Consider the following 10,017-nt stretch of genomic DNA (forward strand, 5'->3'; position numbering starts at 1 on the left):
CATTATGAACTGAATAAATGGTTTATTCGTTCTTAAAAGGTGATTACATGACTAACAGTGGAGATAAATCTCGTGCTACAAGCCTGATTTCGTCAACAATGATATCGTACAGAACATATTATGAACATCCTCGCTTATTGCATTGTACAAAAGAAGACCTCCACCAAGGCGTGTTCACTTGCAGCAGGCTTTCTTCTTGAAGGGCTGAGCGCTCAGGATGACGGTGGTGTCCCGTACTCGGTCCTCTTGCTCCATCAACACCCTGAGGAACCGCACACAGCGGATAGAAAAAGTCTCAACACCCACTGCCAACGACTGATGTCTCAAATTGTTCATAATTTGCCTCCACCCTGTCTCAGGCCCAAGTTCCACTTGTCGAAAAGCAGCCCCGGAACACAGCGCTGTCGCCACTTGTTCCTTTTAGTGATGAGCAGCAATGTGTTTGAACAAAACGGCGTAATATGAAATCGAGGCACGTGTCTGGTGACTCACATTTCTGATCTTATATTTGATTGGATTATAATTGGTGCACAAACACATAATTTCAATTGGTTTTTTTTCCAACAGTTGTAAAAGTTGTAGATGACATTATTGGTGAAAAAAGGTTTTGAAGTGATGTGATCCTACCGGGCCAGGTGGGTGAGGGACTCGGTCACGTTCTTGCCCGTGTAGGCGCTGACCTCGTAGAACATCACCTTGTTTTCCTGCACGGGAAAGGCAAGACGTGAGCACTTTTGTTCATTTCTTTTCTGTTGTCAGGTGGTGGTTTTCGTGAATAACTGGCAAAAGGTTGCCTTAGTTCGGGTAAAGACCTCGTGCACGTGATGTCACCATTTTCACGGCGCCATATTGCCGGTCAAAAAGAACTACTCGGGGACATTTTTTTTCAAATTTCCCAGAGAACTGTTGTGCTGTTGGTTGTCACAACGGACGAGACAGATATCGAAAGAGATCATTCTACGGAATACCGGCTGAAAATACCGATGGATTCCGGCAATTACGCACGATGGTGCCCAACCAAAATACACGCACGCCTGTGTAGCGATCGCTTCATTTCAGGTAGGAATTATTCTTCTCAATCTCAAATTTCCAAAAGGGATTTATAATGCCAAATTGGCTCATTCGAGAACAATGCGTATTGAAAAAAAAAAATTAAAACGGTCCGTCATAGCAGGGAGGTCAATGTGTGGCCGCAATCGCTTCCGTGTATGTACCGTGGAGACGACTCCATCCTCTTTCTTTTTTTTTTTCAATTATATTATGGGTTAACTCATTCGTAGGCAGCGTCCCATTTTTGGGACATTATGATTTTCACGCATTACGTCTTTCAGTATATCAAAATATTGAAGTGTTTTAATCTGATTCTGGTTTTTGGGACCATCGACTAAGAAAACCCAAGTACCCTCTGGCGGGCAGCGTCCCGTTTTTGGCACAAGATTATCACTTAGTAAAGTTAGCATATAACTTAACCATAACCGAAAAAGAATTTTTTTTTTTCTTGATTGTGGCCTGTTAGGAGACTTTGATCTCAATAAGGCATAAAATTGCCACTCTGCCCATGAATGGGTCAATGAATGAGTGTTTTTTGTATAACCAGGGGTGATTTATTTCAATATTGGTATTTGTGTTGCACACCAGCTGAAAAGATCGATGGATTTCGGCAAAGGTTAACGTGTAGCCGAACACGCTTCCGCGTTCAGGAGCCGTCTGCCCATTGAGAACAGATGCAGCAACGAAGTGTTTGTATGCGTACAGACTTTTCTGCACTTTCAAACTCTTCCGTGTAAATCTCGACGACTCACTCACCAGATCCATTCGTAGATCCAGTCGTCCAAGACAAGCGTAGGCGGGTTAACAGTCCACTTTCTTATCGGCGAAAACATCGACTTCAGCATTAAATATGGGTCCTCTATGCCGAGTGTCTCTCATTTTTCCACGTATATTCGTTTTTTATCACCTTTCTAAATGTTTAACTGTTTGGGACAAAACTGGGCGTCGTGCTAGAAGACGTATTTTCGTTTTTGTCTCAACAGACTCCGCACTGAAGAATGCTTTGTTTGACCGGCAATGTGGCGATGTCACGTGATTTCGGTGACGCAGGTTCACAAGCTCTAAACGACATGTTGGCATATGTGCACCAACCAGCATGATAGCAAATTTCTATTTTTCTTTAAGCTATTATGACAACGATTTTGCTGTCAAACGTGAATAAGTGATCGCTGCCAAATGTCGGCATACTTTTGCCAGTTGTTCCGCCGCTTTGAAGGACACCTCTCTATCCGCATCCATGTCCATTTTGTTGCCCAGCACGAGGATTTGGACGCCTTCTCCTGCAGCGTCCTGAGAAAATAAAAAGTTGGATGTGTCTGAAAGGACTTGAAGATTAAATGGGGGGTGGGGGGTTCCCGTCACCTTGACGTTGGCGAGCCAGGGTCGCACAGCCTTGAAGCTCTCCTCCAGCGTGACGTCGTACATCACCACCACGCCGTCGGCCTTGCGGAAGAACTGCTTGGTGATGCTGCGATACCTGCGGCGGCGACACCGTGAACTTCCTTAACCCTCGACGAATCGGAGGCGGGACTCCGAAAACCCATCCCGTTGATTCATCTGCGCTTTTCCGCTGAGCCGGCAAACTCGAGAGGACGCGCCAGGGGGAGATGAAACGGGCGCGGGGAATAAATGATGGCTGCTCACCTCTCTTGACCCGCCGTGTCCCAGAGCTGCATCGCGATCTGCATATTGTTCAAGGTTAACGTCTTCACGCTGAAGTCGATCCCTGACGGAGAGTCGAGTCTGATGTATTAGTCACTCGGAAAAGGCCGAAGTTAAAATAAAAATGCACAACCGTACATTTTATTTCTATATTACTCGCTGAGAAAGGAAAGGAAAATGTGAACAGGTAATTCGAGTGTACTTATTCAATATTTACCTGAAAACTACTCGTTGAGAAATTTGCGCAAAGGAAATTTTTTTGGGTCATATTTGGTTTTAGTCCACAATATATAAAAAACTACATCCAGTTTTGTTTTATTTATGTAATTTTTACTTTATTCACTTTGTTTTTTTATAGTTATTTTATGTTTTATTTTTTTCATTTGTATGTTTCCAGCCGTCACCGACAAATTTAAAACTATACAAAGAAACAATTATATCATTAATTTGAGAATGTTTGGAAATATATAAAACATTTAATTTGAAGAATATGGAGGGAAATCTACAAAATATATTGCATTTTATTTTTCTTATTTTTGTAATATTGATTGAGAAATGGAGGACAATTTCACCTTTTTTGATGCACTATTTTTTCAATTCATATTTTTCCCTGAAGTTAAAAATGAATTTTCAAGAGGAAATGCTTCCATTTCAGCGAATGGATTAATACGTGCATTTACAACACAATACGCCGAGCAGCAAAAAAGAAAAAGCGGGAGTGGGAGAGATGAAAGTGAGAAATTAATCTTCTTTGACATAATCTTCGGTGACTTTGCAAGCCTTTTCATGTGATTTATCTTAATAAGTAAAAAAAAAAAGTTATTGAGTTACTGACCCACAGTGGCCGTGGTGGACGGGTGGAAACGTCCCTCGCAAAAGGAGCGCAGAAGCGAGGTCTTGCCCACGCTGGAGTTGCCCACCAGGACCACCTTAAATAGACGACTGGGGCCCAACACGGGCACTTCTGCCATCTTAAATGACAAAAAAAAAAAAAGAATCGATATAAAAATGTAAAGGGAGCGAGCTGGTTTCCAAAAGCCAGGATGTCACAAACGTGCTGGGTCTCCTTCCCGACAGGCTGCCCCCGCGACGACGGGGGTGTCGTCTTCGACCGGGAAAACTGTCCCGGTTTCCTGTGTTCCAGGTCGCTCTGCGCCCCCTCCCCGTCTTCCTCCTCGCTGAGCTGGTGGAGGAGGAGCTGCGGCCCCCCTTGGAGGAGGTGCGGCAGGTGGTCCTCTTCGATGGAGATGACCCGGCGGAGGGGCCACCCGCCCGGGGGGGAGTCCAGCACCTCGTCCTCGACGTCGGGCTTGGTCTCCGGCCTCTTGGCCCGCTCTCTCCCGGACCTCCTGAAACTGGAGGACCTGGCGACGGCCTTCTTGCCCTTGGCCTTGGCGGCTTTGGTGGGGGCGGGGCCGCCGTAGCCGTTGGCCAATCCGGTGCTCTTCTTCACGGGCGTGACGGCGACGGCGTCGTCCTCACTACAGGAGGAGGAAGCAACAAACACGATTTGAAGGTGCTCTATAGGCAAGGCCTCCAGAGACTGGTAGGAGACATCCTGCACCACGGGGGATCTTTGGAGACGGGAGAAACAGAGGATGTCCTCAAATGTTAAATGCGTGGATTATGGAATGAAAAAAAAAAACAAAAATTGGCAGATATCCTCTGTTTTTCCTCCGTGATGATGCGTAATGACGGAGGAGTCACCTTTTGGCAGGGTGGCTGCTGTCGTCAAACGCGTTGGCCAGGCCAGCTCGCTGCTTCTGTTTCTTCCTTAGAGAAGTTCGTGGCTTGTTTTTTTTTTTTCAATTAAGAAAATGATGTATTAGAAATATATTTTTCTTTTGGTTTACAAATTATGAAAAAATTGAAGACTTACCACACCAGAGCAGATGTCACGCTCGTCCTTTAGATGTTTGTTCATCTCTCTGAGGATAAAACAAAAAGAAGAAGACATGCAGATGAAAATTAATAGAGAGCTGAAAAGCGGTGATGTGACGTACCGCAGGAGATCGAGTTGCTTCATCAGGCTTTGCTTCTCTCTTTGCAGTCCCTCAGTCACTCGGTACATTTCCCTGGAGGAACAAAAACGCGACCATCGACATGAACCGTGATGACGAAGGAAAGCACACGTAGGGCAAAGAACTCATTTTGGTCACGCGAGTGGCTCTTAATGGTTGGACGGTGACCTCTGAGGCAGGCCACCAACAAATTCAAAGACAAAACATTCAGCGATATCTGCATTATCAAAATGATAACCCCGGTTTTAGCTGCAGATGCATTTGAGACAAATGGTCCACTGTTGCAGGCACCCACATCTCCTTCTCCTGGTGCAGGCGGGCGGCCTGCTCCTGCAGCAGGGCCAGCTGGTCCTGGGCCAACAGCAGCTCCCGGCTGGTGCTCTCCAGCGCCCGCGCCAGCTCGTCGTTGGTCACCTTCAGCTTGACGTTCTCCACGTGGCTCTCCCGCTTCTCGCTGTTCAGCTCGCGGCACTCCAGCTCCAACTACAGACGCGCCAAAAACTTTTTTAAAAAAAATAAAATAAAATAAGAAGCCATGTGAAAAATACCTTAAACGCGGTTACTCACCCGCTTCTGTTTCTGGAAGAGCATCTCCAGCTCTTTCTCCTTGGACGACAGCTGCTCTTCCAAGTCCTGGCTTCTCGACTGGAGACGTTCCGAGTCCTGCGGGGCCGAAGTTGACGAGAAAGCGGATGGAGGAGACGGACCTGACGTACCTTCAGCAGCAGCCGGTCCTTCTCCGTCTTGATCTGCGCCTCCATCTCCTCGTACAGGTGGCGGATCTCGTCGTCGTGCGTCGCTGCCTTCCTGCACGGGAGGACGCGCGCTGAGAGTGAGCAAATTCTACAGTACCCACGAGCGGAACAATATTATCGCGTCGTGCCAACTTTTGCACACGTACAAGAATTCTTTTGAAAAAAAAAAAAAAACCTGTCTTGAATGGTACTCCATTCCCCTCCGACAAGAAAAAGCTAATTAGCAGGCGCGCCGTACCACAGGAACGTGACCCCAATTACGTCGGAACATGACAAGCGTGCTTCAGTGTAGAACACAACATGGACTAAATCACCGCTGAGGCCGCTGTGCGTTTTCGAACAGGCTCAAGGCTAAGATTAGCGGTCATTTGACATGGATAAAAGTCTTTACTAGATTGCTCCATGTGGAATTACAGTTAAACACGCTTTCATGGGAAGGAGATCACCGTTGTGCATATTGTACCAGTCCAGTATGGTTGAAACCCGAACTCCGGTTTGAAACCCAAAGTTCAAAGCCTCCCGAGCCCAGCGTGAAGGACTTCTTTGCGTCCTCTGACCTCTGCAGGGCGCTCTCCATCTCCCTCTTCTCCCGGCGGGCCTCCTTGATCTGATGCGTGACCCTGGCCAGGAACTCCTCAAAGTTGGACAGCAGGTGAGGCTCATCTCGCCTGAGCTGCGCCCACAGGCCGCGGACCTCGTCCGGGCTGGAGGGGAGAGCAAGCGTGAGCGGTCGCCTTCGGTTCGGAAGTCGCCTCGTCGGCCGCTCACTCCTCGAAAACGTTGCTGGCTCCCAGGCTGTCGAGCAGCATGCAGAAGTGTCCCTCTTCCTCGTCCTCTCCGCCGGACAGCTTGGCTTCCCATTGGCTCTGGTAGAAGGCCTCCTTGGTCCCGAGGGGCCGATCCTGCGTCTGGACCGGCTCATCGGTCACAGAGATTCTCCGGCCGCGGAGGAACTGGCCTGAGATAAAAGGCGGTCGGTGCCACACACCCACATTTAGTTCCAAATGAGGGGAAAAATAAAAATGGAGGTTTAGGTCAAAATATACGAACAGTTACAAGGTTGGGGACACTTTTCCATTGAGTGGCATTAGAAAGTGATTCAAAACTTCTGACTGGTCATGTATTTGCAAATATTGTAAAACACTGTAGAATTTTGCACATTCCATCCATCTTCTTTGCCGCTTATCCTCACTAGGGTCGCGGGGCATGCTGGAGCCTATCCCAGCTGTCAACGGGCAGGAGGCGGGGCACACCCGGAACTGGTCGCTAGCCAATCGCAGGGCACATAGAGACAAAAAGCCGCACTCACAATCACACCTTGGGGCAATTTAGAGTGTCCGATTAATGTTGCATGTTTTTGGGGATGTGGGAGGAAACCGTAGTGCCCACCCGGAGGAAATCCACGAAGGGGGAGTGAACCCGGGACCTCAGAACTGTGAGGCCAACGCTCTCCAGCTGATCCACTGTGCCACCCATTTTGCACAATACTGCGCTCAAATATTAAAAAAACAAAAAACAAAACAAAATCTCTCTCTCTCTCTGTGTATATATATATATATATAAATTATATTGCACATACAAGTTAAATAAGAGCTATGAAAACAAGTTTTAAAAAGTAATTACAATTGTATTGAGCTAAATGGTTAAAAAAAAATTTGCTGTCCTTGGGCAGTGATTTTGGATTACACCAGAGGAAGCATGCATACTGTGTTGTTGTTTTTTCAAATCATCACAAATAATAAATGGTAAACATTTCTGCCGGGAGACGTACTGAATCCAGAAGAGAAGGCCTCAAGCGTGAGGTAACCGGCGCGCTCCGCGTCCAGCGAGTCAAAGACGTCCTCCAGCTCCTCGGCCGAGAGCGGCAGCTCCCTGTGGAGCCTCTGACATCGCGACACGACAACTTCAGACGGCTTCCAACACGCCGGGCTTTCCCCACGCTGACTCTCACCGTCATGTCGGTGCGGGTGATGAAGCCGCGGCCCTCCACGTCGCACGTCTGGAAGAACTCCTTGGTCTTGTCCAGCAGGGCGATGCGACCCCAGCCCGAGCCGCGACCGCCGGCCCGCCCGCTCCTCTCCTCGCGTTCCATGCCGACTGTACCCGGTCGTCTACGGTGGCCGAAACCTCCGAGGGGCATTTAGGTCAGCGGGGAATCAAGACGCCGGGGTGGCGTTAAGCGCTGTGACCCCTTTGGGTTGTCATGACAACACAGGGGAGGATAAAAAAAAAAAAAAAAAGCATTAACAGAGTTCAAATTTACGCTTCAACCCCAGCGACCTTTAGCCCAGTACTTCTGCTCATACAGTGTACTTAATGATTTAAAAACTCCTTTAAAATGAAGATTTGAGTGTAGGTGATCATGACTACACTTCTACTTTCTCAAAAGCTATTCAGACCCAAGAGAGGGAACCGTTTTCACCCAACAGTCGATGTAGCGCACCCATTTAAAGTTGTACACGCACCGCATAACTGCTCGGAAGCCTTTTTTGGACGCCAAACATTCCCTTCTGCAGCTTCCAAACACTCCAAGCTACGGATGACACAAATAACATGATAACTTCTTACCGTGAATGAAGCAGCAGAAAGAGAGCGAGAAAATCGCCATGGGAAGTCTCCCCCGCTGAAAGTTACTCAGTCATACTGCGACCATGTGATGTCAGGAGGAAGCCGACCCGGGGCTTTTCCAGCTGCCGCGCGGCCCCTTCTGTGCGACGTGCTCTTGCTGCCATGGCAACAATCTCAAATCAAACCGAATTACCGATTTAAACCAAGACGGCCTGAAAAAGGCTTAGAAAAGGGAGCAGTTTCACATTTATTAACTTCAAAAAGCTTTTGTCCACTTGTTATACAACGCCATCTTGTGGGAGAAATGCACAGAAATATTCACTTTGTGGAGCAAAATGTGAGTCTGTTCAGTTTTTTGATGTTGTTTCTGAGTTTTTCTGGATCTTCTGAAGCAAGTAGTCCATTTGAAGATTGAGGTTGGGCTGGCCCTTCTTTGTCTTTTTGCACAGCATCTGAAATGTCTCCCTCTTCTTCTCTTTGTACTTTCGAATGGCCTCCTCTCGCTGCTGCTTGCGCATCAGGAACTCCTGGAAAACGTCAACGGGGATCAGAATAAGACGTATAAACGCTTACGGTCGAACGGTGTAAAAGGATGGTGACCTCTTTCTTTTTCCTCCGCTTGGCTTGGACTCTCTCGTACTCCTCCTGTGACCGCTGGAAGGACGACAACTTCTCTCGTTTTTTCTTCATGCGGTTGCTTAGTGGAAGGCTACAAGGGAAGACGGGAGAGAAATTTGAACGATAAGAACAAAGTGGAAAGTTGTGTGGCAATGTCGCCGCTACCTTTGTGCTCCTGATGGCGACTTCTCAATGTCTTCTGCCTCAGGTGCACCTGTACCTTCTGGATCGGGACTAGCGTTCTCCTCTGTCCCCGTCTTTTCCTCCCGGTCTTGTACTTTCATTCTCAGTTTAGACCGATTCACTCTGTTTGTCCAAGACTCGTTCTTGAGCTTCTCCGCCTCGGCCAAATACAAATGTTTGAGGTGCTCCGGGTAAGTCTCACGGTACAGCGATGACAAGGACGTATGCGTGTTTTCTTTCTTCTTTTCCTTTCGCATAAGCTTGTTGTAGTCGTGCTTGAGTTTCTCCTTCCGTTTAAAAGCAAAACCTTGACCTGAAAAATTGAGATAAAAATATGTTGAACGTCACATAATATACAAATTGCTATTGACATTTTTCTGTCATAATTTTCAGTTAGTTAATGTTTCCTTTTCCATCCTACAATTGTCTGGAACGTGAATTCGGTTAATAATACCGTAAACTGCTTTACAAAATGAGAAATTCGAATGGAAAATAACAAAACCAGCCATATGCAAAATGAGAATAACATAAAATATTACAGGCAAAACGTACCTTCTTTAACACTTCCTTGGAAAAATTTGTTTTCCGGAACCCATTTCCTCTTTTTGACGCCGGCATTTTGTTTTTGTGGCTTCCTCCAGTTGACGTCTTTCGGTGGAACGTTACTTTTCTTTGTTTTGTGATCTGCTGGGCCCATTTAGAATTTAAATCCCTTTCTGGGATGATAATATATTTAAGACGTGTTCCGACTGCGTGTATTTTACCAATAGTCGCGGGATGATGACGTAACACAAGCCATAACTAATAACACTCAGACTACTCGATGCTTTGTTTTTAATCCATTCTAGAATTTGAAACAATAAACACAACTACAATAGTATAACAGCAGAAAACCATAATACAATGTATATATGTCCAGAAAACACCCGTTAACACTCTAAACAACGTTTTTCCAACGAATGGAACTACGGTGATCTTTTATCAACTACTAATGTCTGGATAATTTTTGGAAGTAGTCGACAAACATAAATCGCCACTGAGCGCCTCAATTTTATCGTTTCCCCCCCACAATTTAAAGGAATAATTTAATCTCTGGTTGCTCCGGTGACGTATTCCAACAAAGTGCATGGAAAGGTGGTATAAAAATTCGGAGATTTGAC

The 10,017-nt window shown here is 46.6% G+C and overlaps 2 protein-coding genes across 3 annotated transcripts; both read right to left on the reverse strand.

The window, feature by feature from the left end:
* Positions 1-87: 87 nt before the first annotated feature.
* Positions 88-7,580, reverse strand: cracr2ab (calcium release activated channel regulator 2Ab). Of its 2 annotated transcripts, none has more exons than XM_061806832.1 (17): positions 7,440-7,580; positions 7,260-7,371; positions 6,257-6,446; positions 6,046-6,192; positions 5,450-5,540; positions 5,301-5,396; positions 5,029-5,216; positions 4,716-4,787; positions 4,592-4,640; positions 4,420-4,502; positions 3,767-4,286; positions 3,548-3,683; positions 2,695-2,776; positions 2,413-2,527; positions 2,239-2,340; positions 628-704; positions 88-262 (listed from the first exon to the last, which is right to left on the reverse strand). In XM_061806832.1, exons 1-17 carry the CDS (start codon positions 7,578-7,580, stop codon positions 175-177), a joined length of 2,289 nt encoding a protein of 762 aa, XP_061662816.1. In that variant the 3' UTR covers positions 88-174. The 2 variants fall into 2 exon arrangements, with proteins under 2 accessions (XP_061662816.1, XP_061662818.1); XM_061806834.1 differs by having other exon boundaries at positions 3,767-4,193; positions 7,440-7,509.
* Positions 7,581-8,285: 705 nt separating this feature from the next.
* ccdc59 (coiled-coil domain containing 59) lies at positions 8,286-9,999 on the reverse strand. Its single transcript, XM_061806611.1, has 4 exons — positions 9,410-9,999; positions 8,840-9,170; positions 8,657-8,765; positions 8,286-8,583 (listed from the first exon to the last, which is right to left on the reverse strand). The coding sequence occupies exons 1-4, from the start codon at positions 9,552-9,554 to the stop codon at positions 8,404-8,406; spliced, it is 765 nt and encodes a 254-aa protein (XP_061662595.1). The 5' UTR covers positions 9,555-9,999; the 3' UTR covers positions 8,286-8,403.
* Between the last annotated feature and the right edge of the window lie 18 nt (positions 10,000-10,017).

Source organism: Syngnathoides biaculeatus, chromosome 20, assembly GCF_019802595.1.
Source record: "Syngnathoides biaculeatus isolate LvHL_M chromosome 20, ASM1980259v1, whole genome shotgun sequence".
NCBI lineage: Eukaryota > Metazoa > Chordata > Actinopteri > Syngnathiformes > Syngnathidae > Syngnathoides > Syngnathoides biaculeatus.

Coding starts and splice junctions, on each gene's coding strand:
- cracr2ab (XM_061806832.1), bottom strand. CDS start 7,580: ATGGAACGCGAGGAGAGGAGCGGGCGGGCCGGCGGTCGCGGCTCGGGC. Junction 5,541..6,045: donor ATGGAGAGCGCCCTGCAGAG/GTCAGAGGACGC, acceptor CCTCCCGTGCAG/GAAGGCAGCGACGCACGACG. Junction 2,341..2,412: donor CCTGGCTCGCCAACGTCAAG/GTGACGGGAACC, acceptor TTATTTTCTCAG/GACGCTGCAGGAGAAGGCGT.
- ccdc59 (XM_061806611.1), bottom strand. CDS start 9,554: ATGGGCCCAGCAGATCACAAAACAAAGAAAAGTAACGTTCCACCGAAA. Junction 9,171..9,409: donor CCAAGGAAGTGTTAAAGAAG/GTACGTTTTGCC, acceptor TCAATTTTTCAG/GTCAAGGTTTTGCTTTTAAA. Junction 8,584..8,656: donor AGCGGAGGAAAAAGAAAGAG/GTCACCATCCTT, acceptor GACGTTTTCCAG/GAGTTCCTGATGCGCAAGCA.